Source organism: Dendronephthya gigantea, unplaced genomic scaffold, assembly GCF_004324835.1.
Source record: "Dendronephthya gigantea isolate DGI-Jeju-01 unplaced genomic scaffold, DenGig_1.0 000076F, whole genome shotgun sequence".
Taxonomy (NCBI): domain Eukaryota; kingdom Metazoa; phylum Cnidaria; class Anthozoa; order Malacalcyonacea; family Nephtheidae; genus Dendronephthya; species Dendronephthya gigantea.
Genome location: NW_021163086.1, coordinates 354,602 through 381,083, shown reverse-complemented (window position 1 = coordinate 381,083; position 26,482 = coordinate 354,602). Strand labels below are relative to the sequence as shown.

General features: G+C 37.5%; 3 protein-coding genes across 5 annotated transcripts; 1 reads left to right on the top strand and 2 right to left on the bottom strand.

Annotated features, from left to right (window-relative positions):
* Nucleotides 1–1,166: 1,166 nt before the first annotated feature.
* On the bottom strand, nt 1,167–2,694 carry LOC114531939 (neuromedin-U receptor 2-like). The gene has a single exon (XM_028553538.1). It carries the CDS (start codon nt 2,244–2,246, stop codon nt 1,314–1,316), a length of 933 nt encoding a protein of 310 aa, XP_028409339.1. The 5' UTR covers nt 2,247–2,694; the 3' UTR covers nt 1,167–1,313.
* Nucleotides 2,695–7,021: 4,327 nt separating this feature from the next.
* Nucleotides 7,022–11,053, bottom strand: LOC114531936 (glycine betaine transporter 1-like). 3 transcript variants are annotated; one of them, XM_028553534.1, is made up of 2 exons: nt 10,483–11,053; nt 7,022–9,235 (listed from the first exon to the last, which is right to left on the bottom strand). In XM_028553534.1, the coding sequence occupies exons 1-2, from the start codon at nt 10,908–10,910 to the stop codon at nt 7,483–7,485; spliced, it is 2,181 nt and encodes a 726-aa protein (XP_028409335.1). In that variant the 5' UTR covers nt 10,911–11,053; the 3' UTR covers nt 7,022–7,482. The 3 variants fall into 3 exon arrangements, with proteins under 3 accessions (XP_028409335.1, XP_028409336.1, XP_028409337.1); XM_028553535.1 differs by lacking the exon at nt 10,483–11,053 and adding an exon at nt 9,310–10,294 and having other exon boundaries at nt 7,051–9,235; XM_028553536.1 differs by lacking the exon at nt 10,483–11,053 and adding an exon at nt 10,302–10,473 and having other exon boundaries at nt 7,058–9,235.
* Nucleotides 11,054–16,997: 5,944 nt separating this feature from the next.
* On the top strand, nt 16,998–25,938 carry LOC114531966 (excitatory amino acid transporter-like). The gene is made up of 7 exons (XM_028553560.1): nt 16,998–17,559; nt 19,446–19,488; nt 21,905–22,251; nt 22,565–22,798; nt 23,259–23,453; nt 24,579–24,713; nt 25,387–25,938. Exons 1-7 carry the CDS (start codon nt 17,108–17,110, stop codon nt 25,580–25,582), a joined length of 1,602 nt encoding a protein of 533 aa, XP_028409361.1. The 5' UTR covers nt 16,998–17,107; the 3' UTR covers nt 25,583–25,938.
* Nucleotides 25,939–26,482: the final 544 nt, after the last annotated feature.

Sequence of the window (26,482 nt, the reverse complement as noted above, 5' to 3'; positions counted from 1 at the left end):
ATAACATTTTTATTCAGTTCAAGTTTTTCTTTGCTTTTCTATTTTAATTTAAGAACCACATTAAATCTTTAAATTATTTGTTTCCCTCCGTGTACAAGCCAATATCCTCTAACCTAATTTAGTCCTGCTCTTAAATGTGTTTATGTTGATATAATGATATCCTGAAATATGTTTGCTTTCTATTTAATTATGAAATGAATTATTTTTTATCCCAGCGTACGCAAATAGATCTGAAAATCTATTTTTACAATTTTGCATGAGAAGTAATTAATTTGCTTAATATGTATACACAATCGCTTTTAAAAGTCTAGGAATCTTTGAAAAGTTGTTTACTTGTATAAGTCATATTTTTCCTGGTGGGCATTTTTAGCAAGGATTTTGGATACAAGAGAATTAATACAAAGGAAATTAAAAGTAAATCAGTTCAGTTTCTCCAATCATGATATATATATATATATAGCTACCGAGTTACCGCAAAGGATGTAGTATGCGTCCGGTTAATATTATATATAATTACACTTTGATTATGACAAAGCTATATTTAGTTGGAAAATAAGCGCCTAAACCTAGTCGAGATTTGACGAATTTTGAAACCGAGTTTCATTAGTTTTGCCTCTATAATCGTGCGAGTGAATAGACCTTTTTTATAATGACGTCAAACGCGGAAAGTCTGATCTTACACGAAGTTTGATTAGCTCGATAGTTTTGTGGAGCCAATCAAATTCCGTGTATCATCAGACTTTCCGCGTTTGACGTCATTATAAGAAAGGTCTATTAAATAGCATGCGCTATCCAGTCTCAGTATATATGTCAGTGGTTTTCATCATCCTTAATATAGACAGACGTTTAAATTAACGGCGATTTTCGCGAAAATTAACTTAGCCATGAAATAACAAAATGCATGGACCTAGCGAATCATCCAAAGTCGAAGTAGTTTATAATACAATAAATATATTAAGCAGTTACAAATTAAAGAAGAAAAGAGAAATCACTTCATATCGTAAAAGCAAAGGAAATATTGTGGAGAGACTCATTGCGTTGACGGAAACTAGAAGCAGTTTCTTCATTGTTTTTGATTGCAAAAATCTCCGAAAATAATAATTAATAAGGTATGAGGGAAAAAATTAATGCCTTTTCTTTTCAACAATTTTATTTTACTACGTTTCTCGACAAGTTGTCTTCATTAAAACTAATAAGTAAATAAATAACAAGAATTAAATAACAATTAATAACATAACAGTTTGGTATTTTCTGGAAATACCCTAATCCATTGTAATCACACTTCTTCTGTAGTTATTTGTGATATCCATTAGTCAAAATGCAGAGTTTGCCGTCCAAAATTTGAGCGTTAAGCAGAAGGAACGTACAATCTTCTTAAATGAAATCGCGAACCCACGTGACATTATGACATAGATGAATGGATTAGAGGCACTGTTGAACACCATCAATATTCCTACGAAATGATAGATCGTATAACGTTCGATGTGCCCCAAGTTCCACCGTTTGCCTCCCAGGATAGCGAACGTGTGCAGAATCCATGCTGGAGGAAGTGTTATCAGCAAAACGACAACTGTCGGTCGAAGTATTTTCAACATTTGTGCACTGAGTGATAACTTTCTTCCAACAGACGATCGCTCCTGAACCCGGAGACTACCTTTTAGGGCACGCCTCATCTTTTGACACATCCACACGATACATGCAATGGAAAGAGCGTAAAGCGCTTTCTCTACGATAGCAAAAACAGAATAGTTTATGCCCGAATCTCGGTACGTGCACCTTCCTGTTGTTTCATCCAATTTTCGAAGAGGAAAGTCTAAAAAAAAATACAGTGTGAATACTGTACACCAGATTAGAGAAATGGTAACGAGTGTTTTTCTCGTCGATGGCTCCGAGTCGAAGACGGAAATTACGCATTTGTATCTGCGATAGGATATTACCACCAAAGTAAGTACCGCAACAGTGAGAAATGTCCGCGACACCGGTGGAATGATCTTGCACGCCAGCTCCCCGAATATCCAACGTCCTTCGTTGTAAAGTTGAATGGAATGAAACGTATGACGCATCAGAAGAACTCCGAGGTCGGAAATAGTAAGACTGACAAAAAGAGCCTTCATGATCGGATTTCGAATCGCCTCGTAGTTCAGCAAAGCGATTAATGTCAAAACATTTCCAACGACGCCAACGAATACAGTAATCCAATCTACGACCACTAAAACCTGAATGAACCATTCCTTATAAATTGACATACTTATCAATGTAGACAAGTTGTCAATCGCAATACCCGACTTGCAAGTCCACTCTGCCTTTATATAAACTCCCTTCCTCCATATATAAGCTCGTGGCGTGCATATCACGATATAATTGTTTTCCCACCTCGAAACTACACGACGCTTCTAGCTTATTTCTTTTAATTTGTATTAATTTGAAATTTGATAACATTAAGCAGATGTGCATGAATCACAGACGACTCTTTATCGCTCTTATCCGGCAAAAACGGAAAAAATATAAATTTTCATATTTAATAAAGCCGTTTTTTATACCGAGAAAGCAGTGGGTCGGGGGCTATAATCTATAAACATAATTTACGTGTTTATAGTGGATCTAAATAAACACGTAAAACGGCAATACAATGGCGACAGCTATCCATACAATGGGGCATTAAAAGAAATAAATAATTTAAAAGCGCAAAGAAGCTTTAGACGTTGCACTCTGTTTACGAATACAAATCTTGGGAATTGGGATTTTGCGTCTTGTGCATATTACTTGCGAATACTACTCTAGAAGAAGCATATTGTAGTACTATTGCAGTTTTCTTTTTTACAAGGCATTAGCATAAATTTGAATGCTTGATTGAGGATACACTGCACATCGTTGAAGATCCGCACTGCATTTCAAACATATATTTCTGTTATCATAACACCATTTTTTTGTGCACTTAAATTACCAAAAAAAATTTCATGATGTAGTTTCATGATGTAACTAATATCTTGACGGGCTGGATGAGATGGCAAATCAAAGTTACGGAAAAGTATTAAAGTATTACACATAAGTTTGCTATATTCATTGAGTAGAACACTTTTTCTATAACGTTACATCAACAACAACATGTTCAGTGCCGACAGTTATTAATCAATTGAATTACTATAATTACTCTGAAGTCAGGCGATGAAACGATTGTGTCATCAACGATGAGACAGAACACTTCAAGCCGGCGATGAATCGGTGCAAAAGCTAAGGACGCCGGGCGCGTATATTTCAAGCGACGAGAACCGTCGACAAAAAATACGTTCATTGTGTCAAGACCTTCATATAAATGAGAAACCGCGGGTGGGCGGTAAAAAAAAAAATATATTTGTGATTTATACATTCAGTATATCATATGATATAGATTATTAACTTATGCTTAACTGAGCGCGAGGTCCTTACCGTGAATTTCGTGGAAGCATTCGATGAAAACAACAACTGAAATATTTCATCACTTCAACCTGAAACCACTTGCACGCAACTTATTGACTAAAACATAAATAAGTTTGACATTTGTTTTTGCTATTCTCTTTCGAAAATTCTCGATTTTTTATCTCGTCATGGATCACAGGTCCATTACGGGAAATTAAAGGACTGCTGAATCACAATAACAAGGCCCTATCTCACCGGAAGTGACGCTCGCCCTGTAATAACAAATACTTCTTCCATTGTTTATACAAGTAGCGAAGATTGCCTTCCAATAACACATAACCGTGAACTTTGAACACGAAATAAGAGATGTATAGTGTACGTTCTGAACTATAGTGCTCTGTTCGTTAAAAATTGTTTTCAGAACAATTAGTGCTTGTATATCGTACATCTCTTTTGTTCTGGATATTCTTACAAAGCCAAATTTCCAACTCAATGAGCAAAACGTTCGTTTAAAATAATCGTTTTAAAGCAGTTATTTGCACTGCTACTCAAACTTTTAATTAATTCATAGGACGAATAATGGACGACAAGTTTTCGTTATTACCATTAATTTCAAGATGGTTTTTTAGCCGTTGTCGTCGCGTTGCCTTCCCAAATCTTATCATAACGCTCTCTATTTTTTGTTTGCAATCACAAGACAATTTTTCTAAATGACGGGCAATCACACCGCTTCAGGGGTCCTTTCATGGCAATTAAAGAAAGATAAACTGTAAGGCAATCAAAATTTTAGGATTCAAAAGCCGAATAAACGCTACAGTGTCCGTTTTTTGTTACACTTAAGTGAGTTAACTATCAACCGACATCTCGAATTACGTCAATGTAAAATTGACTTCGACTGCGGGCTATTTTAGTCCGGGAACATGTGTTTCTTAAACTATCTTTGACAACAGTATAGTTTATTAATTTTTTCTGATTTCTTTATCCTAATTAGTCCATTTTATGACGTTTTTGGTATTGTTTGTCTTAATTTTTTCTCATAGACAAAAGTAATAAGTTTCGGAAATTCGGAAAGTTTGGTATAACTCTTTGGTATAAGTACTATGTTCTTTTGCCTCGTTTACCATGTGTAACGGTTATTCCTATTTCCTATGGCAGAAGCGTAAAGCAGAGTGTTTTAAAAAATTAACGGAAGTCCACTACTGTAAAAAACATTTTTCCTTAAGTTAGACAACATTATCCTTCCTATATTACTAAGCAAGTAATTCGGAGCTTAGAAAAGAGGAAGAGCTGTATGAATGTGTAGTCACAATAGTTACGAACACCAGACTCACCGATAAGTAGCCAAGCTTTAACGATAAAATGATGGAATTTCTTTCATTTACTTGAAAATATTTTTTCTACCCTATAACAAATGAAACTGTTGCAATAACAAAGGTTTGGCTGGCTATAAATATCGATTTTCGTCAATATCGTAATTATAAATTTAAAAAAGAGTGGATTAACAGCACTGCTACTTATATAAGATTTAAGATGACTTCCCTGTTCCCACGATGTCCATATAACACTTTCATCGTGGCATAATAGACGGTGCATTGGATCTTAATTTTACCTTACAGGGATTCTTTTAGCAGCACTGAGGTGTCCATACACTAATTATTATAATTAACCTCAATTTCACCCACAATGGCTATCGAGAATTGATCGATCAATTGATCGACCAAGAATGCATGAACTGAATGTGGTTTTTGTTTTATCGGGCCGAAGTAATTAGTACAGAAATCCAATCAGTCGAAATAGGTTAAACTACATCTGTGATATTTGACAATAGACGTAACGATTCGGAAATATATGAAGCTTTTAGTTGGTTGTATTTATGTACAGTGTATGTCGTTTCAAATAGACAAGTTAAGTGACAATTTGAATCAATCAGTTTGTTTTAGCTGTATCGGAAATAATGTATATGGTTTTTTTTACGAGTACTTGAGAACCTCTGAAAGTATTTTGATAACTGTCTGTCGTCTTCGCACTAGTAAAAATGAATCAAGATTGCAATTCATTGTTATTTTCTATTCAACTCTTTCAAAACACTAAGTCTAAAAGCATATTAATATTTTTTGCATAATTGTTTGCCAGGCTGGTGTAAGACCAATATTTTAAAATGTTAAAACCTTTTAATTTGGGATTTTAAAAACTGTAATACTCTATGTGACAATTTCAGATTTCAAAAACGGTTAAATGATACTTGAAGAAACCGCGGTAGTACTTAACATGAACAGCTCTACTATACTTCACTACATATTTCATGAATTAGCTTCATAATAGATTGGATATTCTTTTGTTTCTCGGTGTGTTTTGAAGTAATTACGTAAACTCAAGTGTAGGCTACTCTGGAAAGCGAATATTAAGGTGCTAGTTAATGCTCGATTATGCAATTACCTAGCGATTAATTTTTTGCAAAGCGGATATATTTTGTAAAGCGAAGCATAGATCAACAACTGCTTCAAGAAGCAAACGTGTTTAAATAGATACAACTATGCAATTTGAAAAATGACGCGCAAGTTGCCATTGAGTGATTGAAGTGGCTTGATTGAGCAGCCATGAATCAAACTGCTCGACTTGATCCAATTTATAGGTTTTTAACAAACTATACGGGAATTTAGATCTTTTGCCTTGCTTTTCCAAAGCTCGTTTAGAAAATAACACAAACGTCTCAATTATGCTGAGAAACTCAGATCTCTACCAGCTAATACACCGCTCCATGCATTCACGTTAAGACCTTTTTTATATTTAATCGTAAGTGTCGCGAACAAGTCATTTTCACCGATGAGAAATAGCCAAGTTTTAAATTTGTCTCTATTTCTGTATTCAAATCGTGCCATCTGTGAGAATCTGAAGGCGTAGTCGTCCAGGCAGACGGACTAGTCTTATATTACGCCTGGTTATACATCAAGGTTTTTGATTTACAATCAAGATTTTTTCTTGTTACAATTTATTATAACTGCATGCGAAATTTAACTGATATCTAGCCTCGGCTTTCTGGGTCTAGCTAGGTTATAGAAAATTGAAGGTTTGATCGTAGCCTCAAATAGCAGTTATGCATGTCGTTCCCAACCGCATGCAAAGGATTAAGAAACAATATGGCCTCGGCCTCCCCATGACACTATATACTTGATCTGAGTCAGAAGCGACAAATCGCTTTTGGGTGTGAAGCAATGATTCGTTTTAAATGTTACTCTAATAATGTGACAGATTTGCTTTACTCAGTTTTTGGACATTATAAATCTTCACTGCCTTTTTGACCCGTTCCGATAGCTATCCGGTGTGTAAACACGGCCTTGATAAATATGATTTTTTGACTTTCACTATAGATCGCAAACCTACATACAGACTCCTTTCTTTTGGGGGGGGGGCGTCGTTATTTGGGCAAGACTGGCCATGCTATTGTTTGTCATGCGTCAACTGATGCGTCTCATTTTACTGTCGGGTGAATCCTTATCGTATGATTACGTATTTTTGAGAATAGAAACCCGAGAACCCCTCAAATATTGCTGCATAGTAGGAAATGAAGAAAGTTATCAAATAGGACCTTAAATGTTGAAAGATTTATCATCATCAAAAAATTATTAAAAGGTCTTTAAACTTCTAATTATTAAACTTCTTATTCCGCTTCGCGCCTCGAGCTCCCTCCAGGTTTCGGCCACGTTTGGGACAAATAATGTACCCTGTATTGGCTAATTATAATTCTGGTAAAAAAAGGCACGCTTTCGAAATTATGACACATGAAAACTAAAATTTTAATTAAAAAACTTCCTGAATCGTACTAAATAATTCTTAGAAGTATTCTCGCCGTTAAATATATATATGTATCGAAATCAGTTATATATACACAGGTGAATCAAAACAATCCCAAAGAAGAGTCGCTACCTGTATTTTTCATACAATCTATTTTCAAATCACCTTTATCAATTGAAATGTGCGATTCGAAGATTATTGTGTGCTTACGTTAGGTTATACCATTTTTCAATACGGTTATAAAACTAAATAAACTGGTAAACATGCTGAATATATTGAGAAATAGAATATTATTTAAAATGAAGTGTCCTCTGGAGCAGCATGGCCGTTGCCAGGATCATTTTTCTTCTCGCCCATGTTATCCAGGCCGATTTCAGGGACTGTTGGATGGGAATCTTTTCCGTGCCCGTAACCGCCGTCGAGTAGAACCGCCTCGTACGTCTGATCAATGGCAAGCGGATACAGAAATACCACCGCGAGTGCATCTTCAATCATGGTGCCGCTGATTTCGTATTTTGCACGAGCACGGATTCGTATTCCTGTGGTGTAGGCGAAGAAGCCGCACAAGATTACCCAACCGATGTACGCGAGACCGTCTTCCAAGATCTCCAGAATGAGCAATGCGATCCAACCATAAAACAACGTGCCAAGCGTGAGCATGTGTGGCCATGCTTCTTGACCATAGACCTTACCGGCTGCTTTGCCGCCCAACCACCAGGGTGCAAAGATCGTGACGATCACGTTGATGGTCTTATTGAGCGACGCAAAATCGAAGACAGCGAAAAGACTGCTGGGGAAGTAGCGAGCATTGGGGTCGTTGTCGCCTGCTTCTTCTTTCATAACTCGCCAAAGGGCAACGCACATGAAGTTGAGGATAATTGTGTAGGCCAATCCGCCAGCAATCGACACCGTCTGCAAGGCAGTGAGCGCCTTCGATCCGCCGGTGTAGAGAAGTGCTGTGGCGCAAGCGCCTTCGGTCAGCGCCCAGAAGATACGCTGGAGAACTGGAGGCTCCGGATTTCCGTTTGCCGATAGACAATCAATAATTAACGAACCGCTGTCCGAACTTGTCACGAAGTACAGGACCATGGCGATCAGGGATACGACACGAAGAAACCCGCTCAGATTTTCCCCATATTGGTCGAGGACGTCGAAATACATCTGCGTTTGCTTTCTGCACGAAAGTTTGTAGAGTTTATCGAGACCTTCGGTTGCGTTGGTTCCTCCCAAGGCCGAGGAACAATTGACTCCCTTCAAGACAGCATCCCGTTCCATTCTCAAGCCAGCTCCGCCAAAAATACAGAACCAGAGGAAGGAGTAAAGAATCGGTGCGGTGAGAGTCCCATTGATGAAATTTCTCACCGTTCTTCCGCGGGAAATTTTTGCAATAAACATGCCAACGAATGGTGACCAAGCAATCCACCAGCCCCAGTAGAAGATCGTCCAGTCATCCATCCAGGTCGGTGCTTGCTTTCCGTCCGGAGCATTTCCGAGCTGCGCAAAGGCATCCGTGTGAAATCCGAGTTGAATGATCCATTGTAAGTAGTAGCCGATACTTTGAACGTAGAGATTCAGAAGGAACCAAGTGTCGTCGTAGAAGAAGACGAACATCATCAGGAACATACCGAGGCAGAAGCATAACTCACTGATGTACTTGATGCCCACTTTGAGACCAGTTACGACCGAGACGGTTGCCATTGCCGTAATTGCCCAAATGCAAATAATTTGGTTGTCCGTGTTCTCTTCGATATCTGGATCAATGCGATTCAACGCGGAATTGATTGTTATAACGCCAATGCCAAGGCTGGTGCACACCCCGAACATTGTAGCAATAACGGACAGAGAGTCGATCAAATCGCCCATCCAACCATAGATCCTATCGCCAAGGAGGGGATGAAAACAGGAACGTATCGTCATAGGAAGTCCTTTTCGGTATGCAATGAATGCCATGAGCAAGCCAACAACAGCGTAAACGATCCAACCATGTATTCCCCAGTGAAAGAGCGTAACGTTGACAGCATCTTGAGCCCTTTGATTGTCAGAATATCTGCAAGAAAGATTTTAGTGCTTAGTCTTGAATACACCCTTAAACGAAATTATAAAGCGAATTTAATTTCGTACATCCCTGTTGCTATATGCCTTATTTCTGATTTATTTTTCTTGCCGATTTCATTGTATTTCCTACTGCCTTCCCAGCCAGGTACGCGAGTCCCGCTGTGAATAGCAATTATTTTATATTGGAGTATTCGCATTGACCTATCCAATCATAGGTCTTGAAAGGAATGACTAGATTCTATATACAGATTATATCATGGTTACATGCTACGCCATCAAAGTTTAGATGCTAAATTTTGTAGCAGTATATTAAAAAATTTCATCTATTCAAAATGCTCTGTCACAATCATTAACCCATAGCGTGGCAAGAGCCTTTGTAATTAAAATTAGTAATAACCTTCGTTTAGCAATGCACTGTTGCGAAGTAAATGACCCAAAACGAGTATGGACTGACTATTGCTGTGTTTCTATACACCCTTTATCAGACAATTTGTGGTATGGACTTTGTATCTTTAAATAATATTCGAACGCTTTGCTTGCAAAGTTTGTTAGTTATTGAATTCGGCACTTGACGCAAAGTTATTCGTGCTTGTAATTGTCTGTATGTAAAGCGTTTATCCAACCGACATTTTTTCACATTTTTTAATCTCTAGCATTTTCAATATCCTGAGCATTTGCATCGTGTATTATTGCTTTGTCGATGAGCAAATCATTTTAGACCAATCTAAGGTCCCCCAGCAAGGACATTGCAAGGGAACTATATAAATTATAGGAATGTCAAAAAAGGACGCCATAATCTGCATGAACACAAATGCAGGAAAAGCCGTTAAGCCTTAAATACTTGATCGATAATTAAAAAGTCAATAGCGGTGGCTCTACCATCTTGCATTTGCCTATAATGCACGAAATCACTATACCTTACATCAATTTTAGTTTAATTTTGATGTTACTAGGAAAACAATTAACTGTATTTGAGTTATGAAATAGTGAATTTAGTATGCGGTACATAATCCCAGGTAAACAGACGAATAATTTCATGCTAAGAGTAATAATCAAACCTTGGCCAGAACATCAAATAGTGTGTATGCCTTACACCATGCACCAGATCGGCTGTTTTATGGTCGTGTTTTCTATAACACCATATACAGCTAACGGTAACAGTACGGTAAACATGTTGGTAAATGAGCGCACTGCGTGGTTTTGAATGTTGGATTACCGGTATACTAATGACATACTTACCTTCCCCAATAACGGTTGCCGTATTTTCCAGGCTCGTAATGAAATATAGGCTCGGCCACACCGAAATAAAACAGGCCTATCGCGATGCCGGCCGAGAATAACATGGTAAAATACGCCGCGTCGCTAAACTCCGGTTCCTCGTCATCTCGACCGAGTTTCATATTTCCATACTTCGAGAAGTACACGACGATAATGAAGAGAAACCATACGTCCTGCGTGCCAATGTACAACCAGGTGAACTTGTCCGTGATCCAGCGTTTGCCTTCGCTCATATATTCGGTCACGTTATCCGTATCGGTCATCCCCCATATCGCAAACCCCCAAATGACCGAAGCCGATATGAGTGTCACAACCGGGTTGAGATTGATGTGAAAAGGACCAAGGTCGAACTTCAAAGTGCGACACGATTTGCGTGCTGTCTCGGCCATAAGGAAGAGAAACTATGTCTACAGCGGTGTACACTGCAATACTGTATCTATTATGACTTATCAACCATTTGTATAATGAATTTCTGCATTGAAGCATGTCAAGACCTCCTATTGCCAATTATATTGTTTTCAAATTTACTATCAGCAGGGGCTATTAAGATGAAAAGCTATTTTATAATAAAAAGAAAAAGTTCCCTAGGTTATTGATATTCTCTTTGCATTTCAAAAATTGCAGTATCAAGGAGCTCAAATTTTCGAGTTGAATTCATAAAAATATTATGAATTTGGCCAACTAGCTCCTTGTTCGTAGTTGTGTTTCAATTATACGACCATGACAACGGTTCTTATATTCAGTATTGTTTAACAATTTCTTACCGTGTTGGCTAATTTCTTCGGCCTTGTGAGTTAATTTAAGGCGCTGTTAATCAAAAATCTGAGGGAAGTTAATTTGTGAAGTGTTCGAAATGCTAAGAAAACGTTAGCAGATGAAATTTTCGTATTTGACAACTTTAGATCCATCAGGATTAGAGTTGCATTGCAAAGTTGTAAGGAAAGTTACAAAGTGTAACACCGCCTTCACGAGTTCCGCGACCGTAAATCAGTTTCCTACTTAGCGGCAATATTAAAGGAATGTTCCAATGCAATTCCCATGACAACGCATCATTCCTAATTATCCGTCTAATCCGTCCATGTAAAAGTGCCAAAAAAATCGAATGCAATTGAATTAGGTTTTATCACAAAATTAACAAATATCGTATCATGCAAAATGCCTAATTCCGTAAGTGGAGGTTGGCATTCTCTGCATACTTTTGCTTATCAGATAAAGTAATTAAAAGATCCTAAGGAATTTAGATCCCCCGTTCGCTCCCAGTACACTTCGATTTTATTATTCTTATGTTCGGTGTCATCATATCCTATCTTTGATATTATCATATCCTATCTTTGCTATTATCATATCATATCCTATCTTCGTAAGGAATTTTCAGTATCATTAGTAACATTCTTATTTTCGATATTACCATATCCTATCTTTGGTATTATAATATCTTATTATAATATCTTGAAAAATAACTCTTACAGACAAAACACCAACCGAGTCCATTGAAACAAACTATTTTAAGAGCAATTAAAAATATTTGCTGTTTGGGAAAGTATGTATGTATCATTTGAATAACTGCATAATTATCCTCCACAGGAATACTACGCGCATATTTTGCCATTAAGGTATTTTCGAATTGTTTGAATGTTGATTTAAGTTGCCTATCATAGGATTACGAACGGAGGACAAGTGAAATTCATGAAAATGATTTTCTTAATGTATGACATTTAGTGGTTCAGAATACGATAAAATCATAAACGTACACGAAAAAATATCCCGTGAACAAACTTAGTTAAAAGATATCCGGTAAGATTATCATCATATTTTACTATGAAACCAAACATAACCTGAATGCTAGAGAGAACATTGATTAAATTAATTGAAGCTAATCACAAATGTGAGACCAGTTTTTGTCAAAAGAGACATGGAAAAACATGGAAAAGGACATGCATGTGTTGTTATGATGGCATGAAGCGTGATAAAAACAGACAATACAAACGAATAGTCAATATAATAGTCAAGAAGAAGATATTTGAGTAGTATATCAATTTAAGTATGCAAAGTAACGTTCAATTTTACTAGAGATGACGTTTGTGAAGACGCTGTAAATGTAACCACGCGGTATATAGGATGTGTATCAAATTTGACTTATTTCGTCAATACGGGGACTGATGTTGATTTGAACAAAATACAGGACGAAGTGCATTAAAGGTGAGCTACTGTCCGTAATGTAAATAAACGCTTTGTTTACATTTTGAATCCGTGTATTTCCTAAAATATAAAGAATCGAACTTTCACTGACTCTGAGAATATTTGACACGCTTTTAGTTCGCTAACGTTATGAGCATACCCGATGCGCAGAAGTGATATTTGCAATAATGATATAATGCAGTACTTTTGCAATAACTCAAACGTCTTTTCTTGAAAATTGTTTTGTTGAAAGCGATTGGATTAAAGGAATACCAAATGATTTTCCGTGCAGGATTGCGTGATCCATGCACGCGGGATGTTGCGAGACTTTCGGAAAGCGTGAAAATACACGAGCCGTAGGCGAGTGTATTTTCACGCTTTCCGAAAGTCGAGCAACATCCCAAGTGCATGGATCACGCAATCCTGCACGGAAAATCATTTGGTAATTGTTTTATAAAATAACTGTAAAATAACTGTAGTGAAACAACGGTTAACTTTATTAAAATTAAATTTCGCGTGCAGGATTGTCTAAAACGCGTGCAGGATTGTCTGATCCTGCACGGCTATTGACCAATCACATTGCGTGTTTCACTATAGTTATATATATAATAACTTTTACAAAGTATTTCCCTCTGACTATTCAATACATTGTGTAGATCATTTGCTGAGTTGATTTTCCCTTATAAATCTAGCGTATTGTTTTAATTACCTTAAAGTCTGTTTTTCACTTTCCCGGGGGCGTGGACAACGAGTGAGAATTGGGAGTGTCACATCACCCCACACCATGCAGCCGGTCTCCCCGCCTCTGGAATTTCCATGCAAACATAGTGCACGTATCAGCAAACTAAAATAATAACCTTTTCAATAATCACTATAGGTTCCTAGCGAGACTGGATAGATACCATATCTTAGAATTTCCAGGTTCTGTGAAGCCAGATCAATGATGGAAACAAGGATTTATCCATTCCGATGGTAGTTTTCGTCTACTTGAAACCTTTAGGAATTTCCAAAAAGACATTTCCATTCTCAATTTGCATTTATTCTGCACACACGTATAATTATTCTTTTTCATCAGCTATATTGACACGTTTAATTTGCGACAATTAAACGGACTATTTTTCATCGATGAAAATGTCTAACTTGTTCACGACAATTACGATTGAATGGAAACCAAGACTGAACCTAACAGCAACTGTATTAATTAACTCGCATTGCGCAATGCGCAAGCGAGTTCTTAAAATGCGTGGGAAGCGTTCTTAATATTTTTATGGTCGAGAATTTCACGACCCGCAAGGTGCGATAAGGTGTGGTGAGCTACGCAGGCGTGGTTGCTAAGCTAACGTGCATGCTGCACTGCTGAGTGCATTCGTTCATGACGTTCATCGTTTTCTTGTGGACAAAAGACGGTAAAAATTCAAAATATTTCGAAATGTGGCTTCCAAGTGCCATATTTATCTTAACGCTAACCTTACATACAACTGCACACGCCGAGCACAGTAGCCCTACACTAAAAGATGTCGAGCGTTTTTGAAACGGGGTGTTCTGTTGCTCTCATGCTTTTCAACTATTATTCACTATGTAGGCAATCTTCGTTTTGTTTGGTTAGCCACCTACAAATAATTCCTACAAATAATAATTTCTGGTATTTTGTAATTGTGATGTCATATCTAGAGATACTAATAAGTTTCTACAGTTGTTAAAGCCAGCAAAAGCCATTTTGAACGATAATTAGAGATATCCATCCTCGCTATCTGAGCCTGAAACAACTTCGGAATAAAAAACTAAATTCTCGACAAGACGTTAGGAGCTCTGCTTATTGTAAAAGCAGTATAGGATAATGTGTAATATGAACCATCTATATGAATAGTTTTTTCAACAAAAACGGATGCTAACTAAGCGACAGACGTGCGATATTGCAAAAGAAACTCGTTAACTGATATTCGGGTGAGAGGGGCTGCTTTGTCGCCTTTGGCTTTGTGAATTTAATTTCCTTGATGCGTACAGCGCCACATCAAAATATACAAGAAGATTGTGTAAACCAGTATAGTGTTTCGTCTGAAGCAGCCAAGATTTCAAGATCAATTTTCGTAATTGTAACTATTAAACATCCCTCTATTAATTAGAAAAAAAGTTTTTACATGACTTTACATATTATTACATAAAAGTTTTTACATGACTTTAGTGATATTAGCGTGAAATTATGGCGCACTCAAAAACCCCGTGATTTCTCGATCAAATTGGCACCTTCGGATTTAGTGATTGTGATTTATGTCTTATGCAAATAGACCCTATATTGTGATGGCACCGGGGAGTTAAAGGGAACTCCTGAGAATGCTTAAAAGTAAAGACAAGCCTTATTTTGCTCCCTCTCTTGTGCAAATACCACAAGGAATTAGAGCTTGCCTGTCACCAAAGCGCATAGAATATTTAAAAAATAGTGGATATAATAATTAACAAAAAGTATAATAATATATTAATAAGTGATAATATACATAATCATTGATAACACAAAAATTAAAAATTAATAATATGATAATATGACCGTTTTCGGTCCGCCAGTCCGCGTCCGCCTTTTATCTATACACCCCTTTGATCCATATATGTTCTCAACCAAAACTACTGAATTGTCTTAACTTAAGCACAAAAGAAAGCATGTTGTTCGATCCGACGAGGAGACTTAAAGCCAGGCTTATATACGAAGATATGGACATCTTCCGTGCATGTATATAATCAGGCTAAACATTGTTCGTTTATCGTTCTATCTATACATATGCCCAATATATTAAATTAGGTTAATTTCCGTTGTAAATTGAAATGGAAAAGTATAATTGAAATTAAAGTTTTTGGCATGAAAACTGCGGAAAATGAAAACGCTCGAGAACGTTACTGTGTTGACAAGCCTATCAAATTAGAAGTGGCTTTTGCGAATATTTGCCCTTTTCACCATCTCATCCTTCCGGAATCTCTGAGTGGCTAAGGACTTGTAGTCGAGAAGATATTCTCTCACTGAAAACAATAGAATTATAATAATTTTATTTCTTACCAAAAATATACCGTCAAGAGGTTTTTCAACAAAATTTGGAAGACTGATGCACCATTTTTGGCACCATTTCGGGCATTTTTTGGCAATCCTTTAGAAAAGATTTTTAAAGGATTTTTTTTCATTTTACCAGCAACTTTTTCCATTTTGAGCAAATTTTTATTAATGGGCCCCTCCCAGCGCCACTGTCGCTTTCTTTTGAAATGTTTTCAGTCAAGCTCATCTAATGTGATTCTGAGTTCCGCTTGTTTGTCTGCGATCGCACAAAGTCGAAAGCGCATCATTTTTCCCATAATGGAAGTCTGCTTTACGGCGATAAGTGGCGGATGTAAAACAGTGTGTTTTGCGATCTGTGAAGACTGTTTCGCATGCATGCACCACAAAGATTTCTATAAACTGTCTCACATGTATACCAGGTGAGGAACATTGAAGGAGTTCAACGACGGGCTACCTCTTACATCCTCGGCACACCAAGGTTCTCTGTCCCGTACAATGAACGTTTGATTCGAACAATCTTACTTCCAATATCCTACTGGCATGAAATCAAGGATCTACTGTTTCTTCACGCATGTACCTATGGAGAATACAACATTGATCTACCGCTATCTTCCTACTCTTCCAGTAAACAACCTCAGAAATTCCTGTTCGCTTAATCTCCAAGTTCCCTGATCTAGAACCAAATGTTTCCAAAATTGTTGCTTCATTCGCTCTGCAAGACTCTGGAATAGCTTACCAAATCACCTGAAGCAAGTTCCTGTATATAACTCCTTCAAAAGAATGCTTAAGTTCACCTACAATACCACTCTCCAAGACATCTACAACATTGAAGATATTTCAACCTGGCGCTCTATATGTTTACGTTGCAACTCATTAAGATTTTTCTTTCAACCCTTGAACCAATCACATTGTTGCTAAAGCTGAACTCTGTGTCGCTCGTTTGTCTGTTCGTCCGTCCGTTATATGTCTGTAACGTCAGTGTGTTATAAGGGTTAGTGACCTTAGTTAGGTTATCAATATCCTGTTGTCACTAGCCTGTGTATATTTGCTAACATGCATGTATACGCAAAATTTACTAAATAAATAAATAAATGAGTTGTCGCAATAGAGTAAGAAGCAATAATTTAAATTATGTTGAGATTCAAGTATGCAATTAAAAGTTGTGCGTGCGTGTACTACGTGCCCGTTCATGTGCGTGTACGCGCGTCTGAAAAACGTGTGAACGGAAGACCGGCTATAATTATGCGTGATTATATATTAATGACTAAGCAGTGCGTGTCGTCGTTTTAATACAAAACGGCAAAACCACTTATTTTGAACAACGCAACAGTGCAAACAGACGCGACAAAAAAACACGCTGTCCAATCCAGTATGGAATTGTGCGGAGGAAGGCTCAAAAGGCTTGGTAAGATAGCACGGCAAAATTTGCTTCTAATCCTGATCATTTCAGGCGTAATATCTGGTTTTATTATCGGGTTGCCCTTGAATAAGCATGTCCAAAGTGATCAGTATGACGATGAAGAGAGGCGGGAAATAGTAATGTTGGTGTCTTTCTTGGGCGATATTTTTGTTCGCCTGCTCAAGCTGCTTATCGTGCCTTTAATTATCGCGAGCATTGTTCTGGCCGTTGCCAAATTGGACACGAAGACAACCGGGAAGCTTGGTCGTCGTACGGTCATCTATTACCTCGGTACAACACTCACTGCCGTTATTATTGGTGTGATTTTGGTGGTCAGCATTCGGCCGGGGGACACAGCCGTTGAACATGAAAAAAAGGAATCGAGACATGTCAATGCATTGGATTCCATACTTGATCTTTTAAGGTGAGAATCGTTGAATGTGGTATGCATATGTATGTATGTACATGCATGTGTTTGCACATGTCCGCGTGTCCGTACATATGTATACATAAAAGTTTATACACATTCTCGTGCATCATTTAATTTTCAATGTCAATATTCCCTAAATTGATTTGTCACTGGCCGTGCACGTGATCTGGGTCCGTTGATTCCGCAACATATTTTGTCTTTCGCCTGAAGAAGTGGCGGGCATTCGTGTAGTGTGTTATTTGATGAGCGCGTCCAAGCGCTAATGTGAGGTATTCAAATTTAAACTAGAACCATATTTGGCGGAACAGCCCATATTCCTATTCTGAGAAATTCACAATGGAATTGGAGAGATTTTAAAAATGTAAAGACCTAAGCATTGTTTTCTTTAAAAAATATATACTACACTGAGACTGTCCAGTCTCTATAGACCTGTTGCAGTACCACTGCAAGTTTGCTATAAGCTTATTTGGTATTAATAAGTTACGAGATGTCGAGTTAGTCAAAGCTGAAACTGTAGGAATTACCATGATTATTGTGCATATGACAGTAATCTGCGTTTCTTTCGAAATATTGCGGGGTTTTTTTAATCATTTTTTTATCTGTTTTCGCTATGAACTAATGGAGTGAGTCTGGCTTATATTCGAAGCTTCTCTTTCATATTTGCCTGTACTGGAAATACTGAAGTAATACCCTGGCTCATGTAAGCGCTCAAGTAATATTCTGGTTCATGCATGTAAGCGCGCTTAAGCCTAGCTAAGTATAGTTCTCAAATGTCGCGACAGCCTGCTGCGATGTACTTTCTGCGCAACTTGAACTCCTTGATGAAATTGAATTTTATGCAAATCGAAAGTCTCATATTGCCTGTCGGTTATTGTCTACAATTTATTTACTTTAGTTATTTTGAATAGGTTTTCCTCGTCATTTCCTGCCGACAACATCGCCGATTGTCGGCGACATATTAGATGTAGGTATATCGACTCTTCGTAGCATGCCTTGTTTAGAATAATATGGCGGACAGACGGTTATTGTAACGAATTTTATAATAGTAACGGGGTTTCAGCGTTTGAATGCATGTCTCAAATGATGTTATGCAAAAATATTTCGAGTTAACATGAATACGTACATCACTCATCAGTTCATGCATTCCGATGCACATTATAATATCTAGCTGTTATAGTTATGCTAAAACTGGTTATATGATCTAGGGGCCTAAAATAAAAGCCATATGGTTTCTGGTAGGCTCCTAGCTCACATTTGTGAATAAAAAATTATATCATCTTTATATCATGTAAATATTGGGCGCATGCACTTATTAAAAAAAAATGATAATAATATAGTCGCCTATATGCATGCATGCGCTTCAAGTTGTTTTCCATAAAGAAGACCTTGTACGCTCCCATGGTGTTCTGTTCTAGATTTACTTGCTCTGCTAAGCTTTTAGGCTTTAGTTGTGTACTCCGCCACAAGGGCGTTTCGTCTTGATGGCATTTACGCACGGAGAACATTAGAAACCCCGTAAAAGGTGAAACTGCGAAAAAATGTAATTTCTACGTTTCGATCGAATTATAGTCGCCATCAAAAGAAAAAAATCGTGGTATTTCGTAATCAGAACTTGACAGTTATACCTTTCAGCGAGGCTATAGCATTATATAAATATAAATTGGCCAGCGCGATATGCACGGGCATGCCACTATTCAAGAACCTATATTGATGGTCACCAGGGGCCAGTTAAATAAAAGACTAGTTAACTTTTAACTGGATAAATTGGCCAATCAGAGTTGTGTATTTCTCAGTTAACTAGGATTTAACTATGCAAAATGTATGGTCCCAGTTATCCTTTTCTTCCTTATAATTATATTTTCAATGCATTATGTTTTTAGAAATCTTTTCCCTGACAACATTGTGGAAACAACTTTCCGCTCAGTGAGTATATATGGTGTTTACTTCATCTATCTGTGCTAATAAAGTACATAGCACAACCTCTCTGCTCGATAAAAGCTGTCGCCTTTTGACCATGCGAGCATTCAAGTTTATATTTTATTAAATTTAAAGCATTTTGCACCAGAAATGATATTCAAAAGTAAACATGAGTCATTGAACAGTAGCAGTCGTTGATATACGACCTTATGCTATTCACGAAGGACTCTTTACAATGATAGCTATCTTAATTATAATAACTTGTAGGTACACCACGTAAGTATTAAATACTGCAAAGCTTTCGGTCCGTTAACCCGGACCTTCATCAGTGCAATTACTTGAATACACGTTTGCGCGTCACTTAAATATCATGTTAGTCGTGATTAGTTTGCTCGCGCTATTAATTAAACGGTTTCATTTAATTAAGTTCTAACTAATGCGCGCGCCCTAGACAAGTATTTGACTAAGAGACACCGAAAAGAGCACGCCACGTACTATTAAGTGGCTTTCCCTCTTGGACGATAGTTTGATGTTTATAAATTTCAATAGATTCTCTCATTTTACGAGAGACAGTAAACTTATCGTTTGCTAAAATGGTAGCATCGTTCCATTTAATGCGATGATCATAAGTCCATGCATGGTGAGCTACTGCAGACTTATCCAGTTTACCTTTCTCGCAGTTCGTCTTATGTTCTTTAAGACGTATTGAGAGATTTCTACCGGTCTCTCCAATGTAAACCAAACCACATTCACATGGAATGCGGTACACACCAGGTTTCTGTTGTTCATCGACGCCATCCTTGTGTGTGTAAAGAGCGCGAAACAATTTGTTATTGCTAGAATGGTAAACTTGTATTCCAACTTCTTTTAAAATCCTAACGATTTTATATGAAGCTGGGCCAATATATGGTAAACAGACAGAGGATAGATATTCCGTGTCTTGCCTCTGTCTTTGCTGTTCATTCATAGCATGTTCTATGAATTTCTTAGGATAACCATTCATGTGCAGAACATCCTTCAAATGCTTTAACTCTGAGTCAATGCTATTTGAATCACAAATTGTTTTGGCACGGTTGATTAATGTTTTGCATACTGATCTTTTAATGCTAGGATGGTGAAATGAACTATAATTCAGATATCTGTCAGTGTGTGTTGGTTTTCTATAAACTTTATGGCCCAAAGTCCCGTTCTCTTTTACATCAAATAAGATATCTAAGAAAGATATAGAGTTATCTTAAAAAACTGAAAGGTAAACTGGATAAGTCTGCAGTAGCTCACCATGCATGGACTTATGATCATCGCATTAAATGGAACGATGCTACCATTTTAGCAAACGATAAGTTTACTGTCTCTCGTAAAATGAGAGAATCTATTGAAATTTATAAACATCAAACTATCGTCCAAGAGGGAAAGCCACTTAATAGTACGTGGCGTGCTCTTTTCGGTGTCTCTTAGTCAAATACTTGTCTAGGGCGCGCGCATTAGTTAGAACTTAATTAAATGAAACCGTTTAATTAATAGCGCGAGCAAACTAATCACGACTAACATGATATTTAAGTGACGCGCAAACGTGTATTCAAGTAATTGCACTGATGAAGGTCCGGGTTAACGGACCGAAAGCTTTGCAGTATTTAATACTTACGTGGTGTACCTACAAGTTATTATAATTACTAAAGTCGCCATGCAATCATACAAGAAAATTATGATAGCTATCTTGTTTCTAAAGGTTTGCGAGATCTTTTCCGGGAGATCAGTCAGTGTGTGAATGAAATTCAGCTTATTTGACTGATTAAAAGCTCCATCCGCCGGTGTATAAAAGCCTCTGGACTCAATGAAAATATAAATTATTTTTCTACTCGTTGAAGGCTATATAGACTGATAGCCGAATGCATTTAATATATCTTAATATTTCGACCAGAGAACGACGAACAATGCTTTCTATTATTCTGATCTCATAATCTCAGCACATTAATTCACTATATATAAGCTGCAACGTATCATTCATTACTTGTATTTCACATGAAGCATTTGATGATTTTTTTTAAGAGTAAAGCTGATTGAAACCTCCTAAACCAAGATTCATAACATGAGAAAAATTCGCACAGGCCTAGGCAGCAACATAATCCTGCAATGGCGAAGCGGCTATGTGACGCATGCATGAAAAATATACCGGCTTCTCCAACATTCCTGTGATTCGAATTCCTTGATATTGTATGACGCTACATACAACTGGCTCCAAATTTAGGTCTTTAGATACAGTACTTGTTGCATGAGTACATTCAGGCCCTGCTTTGGCCAAATTCCTATCACATATGCATACAATCAACACTATGAATCTACGATATAGGGAAATAAGTAGCCGGACATGCGTGCACTTAATTAATATATTTTAATGTTTCCTGCGCCATTTTTTATATTTCAGGCCTCAACTATCTACAAAGATAAAATGTCTTCCCTGAAAAATGGTACGGAAAACGCGGATGATATCAAGGGCGACATGAAGAAACTGGTTAATTTTATGGAAAATACGCTATATGATCCCTGGAGTGTGAATAACGATACTGAGAAGGTCCGGGTGATTACAAAAACTACAAAAAAAGTCTGGGCGAAGGTTCAAAAAGGTGACCGCATGAACGTGTTGGGAATAATTACTTGTTCAATCGCATTTGGCATCGCTTTAAGTAGACTGGGGCCTGAAGGCCGTCAGATGAAAAATCTGTTCGAGATCCTCATGAAGATTGTGATGTCTTTGGTTAATGGCGTAATGTGGTAAGATAATGGCACGTTTTCCCAGATTTTGGAATTTGATTGTTTTCAGTTAATGAATACTATAAAGATAAAAGCATAGCAGGACTAAAGCGGTTGACCACGGACTGCGAAAAAATACATGCGCTTTTCATATCCCTCGGTATTTTATATGTCCTCTCGTAGCGATTGGATTGCACTTAGACACATCAGTCTTACTAGATTAATTTTGCTATAGCTGCTATTGCCAAGTGTTGCAAGTGAATGATTTGAAAAGCAAATGACATGAATGATGCCGAAAGACCTGTTTAATTGTTTTCCCTATCTATTCAATTAGGTTATCTCCGATCGGAATATGCAGTCTTATAGCTGGAAAACTGGTTGAGATGGAAAACATTGGCAAGACGTTTGAGTCTCTCGCTTATTTAATCGTCACCACCATAACTGGAATCGCCATACAGGCTCTAATCGTCTATCCAACAATATATTTCATTTGTCTGAGGAAAAATCCGTTCAGATACATGTTTAATCTGCAAGCTGCAATGTTTACAGCTTTTGGTACGGATTCGAGGTATGTATGATATTTGTGTCGCATAATACAAGAAAAGGGTGAAAGGAGGGACGCTGGGAGTGGGTTTACGAGGTACACGAAAGCGAGGCTATAGTACGATTTTCTCCCCCTTGTTTATTTTTCAAACCTAGTTTTTTCGTAACTCGCAACGGGCCTGTTATATGCTTTCGAATATAGATACAATTTCTCATATAATGCCACGACTAGCAGATTATCGAATTCCAACGATTTTTTGAACTTATGTGGGAAAAAATATGCTAAATTACCGCACCATTAATATTTGATTTGGAGCTATTAAGAAAATGTATTTTGCGGTCATGTTTTTGTTTCTTTAAAACTAGGCCAGCCCCTTTAGCCTCTACGACGGTGGATTTGAATAATCTTTGAAAACGCGTCTCGTGCTATTCCGATCATCGAAAAATCTCAAACCGTTTTTAAAATTTCTCCGTTTTCTTTTTAGCGCTGCCACTCTGCCTGTAACAATAAAATGCGTCCAAGACGTCAACAAAGTGGATCCAAGAGTGGCCCAATTTGTATTGCCGATTGGCGCGACCGTCAACATGGACGGGACAGCGCTATACGAGGCTGTTGCTTGCATTTATATAGCACAGCTTAATGGTTACAGCTTTGGAATTGGGAAAATACTGATAACAGTGTAAGTGAATTTTTTATAAAGTGCATTTTTTATAAAGTGATTTTATTTAGAGTGAAAATTTCCCTGACTTGCAAGTGAAAATTTCCCTGCATTTGAGTGTACATGCATACAACTGATTTAGCCCAAATTGCTTTTGACCCAGCCAGAGTTTGTAGACCACTATGCATTAGTTGGGTCATGATCATGCAATTGTGCTATTCGAAGACCTGGGCGACTATGACTTCTCGAATTCCCCTATATGGGGCAATACTATATATTATTTAAACAAACCTCCATCCAATTCTGTTATCAATATTTATTGCTGCTTACATAAACATGCTGTACCGCCTAGCTGCGTCACCAGCTGATCTGAGTGAGTACAAAAATAAACCAATCAGAAGCCAGATCCTCGCCATTATCACTCATTTCATATAACCTCGATCAATTGCATGTAAAATGTAAATTAGAATTTGTAATTTTTGCGCCCTTCATATCGTTTGTATGAAGAACGAGAGAAAATGAGATACGCTACAATTTATTATATACGTTATATAATGCACATGCATAAATTTATAAACTTATTTTTTTGACCAAACTTGTTAAGGGGTTAGTACGCCGTCATATTTATTACGTCGTAATGGATTTGGACTACATCCATGCATATCTTGATAAACATGTCCAAATTCTAACTACCAAGTTATTTTGAACACCCAACTTAATCGCAATCATTCCTCCTTCTCCCGATCCTTGGGACAAATGTTTGTTATATGAACGTTGGTGATAAATATATATTTCACTCCTGCTGTAATAGTAAAGATCGGACAAATATAGCATTGCTCAGCATGCATCCGCTTCTGTTTACCTCGTGTGTGGTTAGAGAAATTTCAGGGAATCTGCATGATTTGATTGCTGCCTGCAGGCTTATGTTGAAGTTATGAATTTGCCAGCTGTTCCTGTTTTTTTTTCAGGATTTAGTATTTAAAATAACCCACTGTTACCCGTTGGAACGAAATATACCGTTGACGAATGCTGATATTTATAGGATATTCTCACACGATGCGATGCTTTCCGTGTATAACTTAACCCTAGGCTATTTATAGATGTTAGGCTTTCAGCAGTGGTAATTGTTAAGGCTTTCTTCCCTAGAATTTGTTCAGTTGCCGCTTCAGTTGGAGCAGCTGCGATCCCTTCTGCTGGTTTGGTCACTTTGCTCATGGTGTTAGAAGCAGCTGGTCTGCCCACAAACGACGTTGGATTGCTTTATTCCATCGATTGGTTTCTGTAAGTATGAAAACAGATTATAATTTTTGAACTTGTTTAGCCAATAAAAATGTCTCTACAAGCCCTGTAAATTAATTTTCCTTTACAATACCAGCATGCATCTTGTTAAAAAAAATTGTGTTTTGACGCTTTGACACCGAAATTCTAACCTACAACTGGAAAAAATTTACGAAATTTTCATTTATTTTGGACTATAACTAAACTCAAGCCCCTTTAAGTTGGCTAAGCTTAGGTCGCTATTCTCTAGACGAGAGCAAAGTTCACTAGAAAGGTTAAGATAAAATCATCTTGCAATAAGTAATCCGAAAACGTCGACTTCTTCGACATCAGAATGGAGTTGATAATTAGACTAATCGGCATATACTACTTTTCTTGATTATTCCACACTGTGATTACTTCTCAACATTTCGGCGGATAAACTGCCCGTCTTCCCGGGCAAAAGCACCAAATGACGAAGCCCTGACAAATTAAACGGATGACTGTGAATGAAATTAATCAATCAACATGCAGCCTAAAATTATGAACATTGACAACGCACGCGTATTGAGTTTGGGCTGCCTATGACCAACGTTGAGTAAATCCTTGAGGTTTCGCTATAACGGTTATTAAAAAATTGTATTTGGAATCGAATTCATTTCCATATTTCAAGAAAACGGTATCTTGTTTTCAATAGGGACCGCTTCCGAACCGTGTGCAACATTACTGGAGATGGGGTCGGTGCGGCAGTTGTTGAAAAGTTTTCCCGTGATGATTTTGACGACGATTTTGACCGTAGCATGGAGCTACAAGATGGGGCTGCTGCAGAGACATTCATCGCCAAGGATGGCGTGACCTGTACAAATTTTGGTGCAAATGAGACAAAAATGTGATAAAACTCTTTTTCAGTTAGTACCATGCGTTGGTCCTGAATATATATTGAACTATAAAGTAGTCATGTAGGAAGAAATCTTGGACTGTAGTGTGAAATTAAAACAAGCGATTTGTACGAGACTTGATAGATTTTGTCGGTCAACTAGGAAGATGTGAAATTCAAAAATATAATTTAATAGAAACAATGATGTTGTGACGAGCAGATGGTACCGTGTAAACGCAGCTTAAGAGAAATAGAGTTATTTAATATCTGTTGTGTTATGTTCGAGATTTGTAGTACAACTTCAGCTGTGAAATTAGTGAAAATGTTGAAACATTCTAATAAATCTGAATTACCATTTTTTTCAAATTTTAATTTATGACCTGTGAAATCAGACTTGACCTCATTAAAAATACAAGGAAAACGCACCGTAACCATTAGCTTCACCTGGGGCGCATATAACTAGCCTATGGTCAAAAGAGCAAGAACAGATAGATGGGCGTGTCACGCTGTGGATGCGACTTCCAACGCCGAAGGCTTAGTGTGTATGACATTGCTCTATGCGGTGATTGCGGGATTATTATTCGTTCCCTGCGACTGCGCTGGGTTTCTTTATTCTTCTAAATTTGACTTTTTATGGTTTTCCAAAAGCGTTTAAATATTTATAATAACTGTAAAGTGTCCTTTTTCACTCACTGCATTTACTATAAGCTAAAACAGGTTGATTTAGTTAAGAAATGATGTGAATAAAGAACATTCTTGATTCTTGATTTAATGCAATAGTGCATGCACATAGTTATCAATTATTGGACGAGGTCGAGCAAAATATCGTGATTTGTCGGTGGCGAGCAGATCAATTATTTGCCGATGCCGAAGGCAGAGGCAAATAATTGATCTGCGAGCCACCGACAAATCACGA

Excerpts from the sequence above, each read along its gene's own strand:
- LOC114531939 (XM_028553538.1), bottom strand. The coding sequence starts at position 2,246 with ATGTCAATTTATAAGGAATGGTTCATTCAGGTTTTAGTGGTCGTAGAT.
- LOC114531936 (XM_028553534.1), bottom strand. The coding sequence starts at position 10,910 with ATGGCCGAGACAGCACGCAAATCGTGTCGCACTTTGAAGTTCGACCTT. Across the intron at positions 9,236-10,482 it reads GGCAACCGTTATTGGGGAAG|ATATTCTGACAATCAAAGGG; the intron begins GTAAGTATGTCA and ends TCTTTCTTGCAG.
- LOC114531966 (XM_028553560.1), top strand. The coding sequence starts at position 17,108 with ATGGAATTGTGCGGAGGAAGGCTCAAAAGGCTTGGTAAGATAGCACGG. Across the intron at positions 17,560-19,445 it reads TCCATACTTGATCTTTTAAG|AAATCTTTTCCCTGACAACA; the intron begins GTGAGAATCGTT and ends TTATGTTTTTAG. Across the intron at positions 24,714-25,386 it reads TATTCCATCGATTGGTTTCT|GGACCGCTTCCGAACCGTGT; the intron begins GTAAGTATGAAA and ends TGTTTTCAATAG.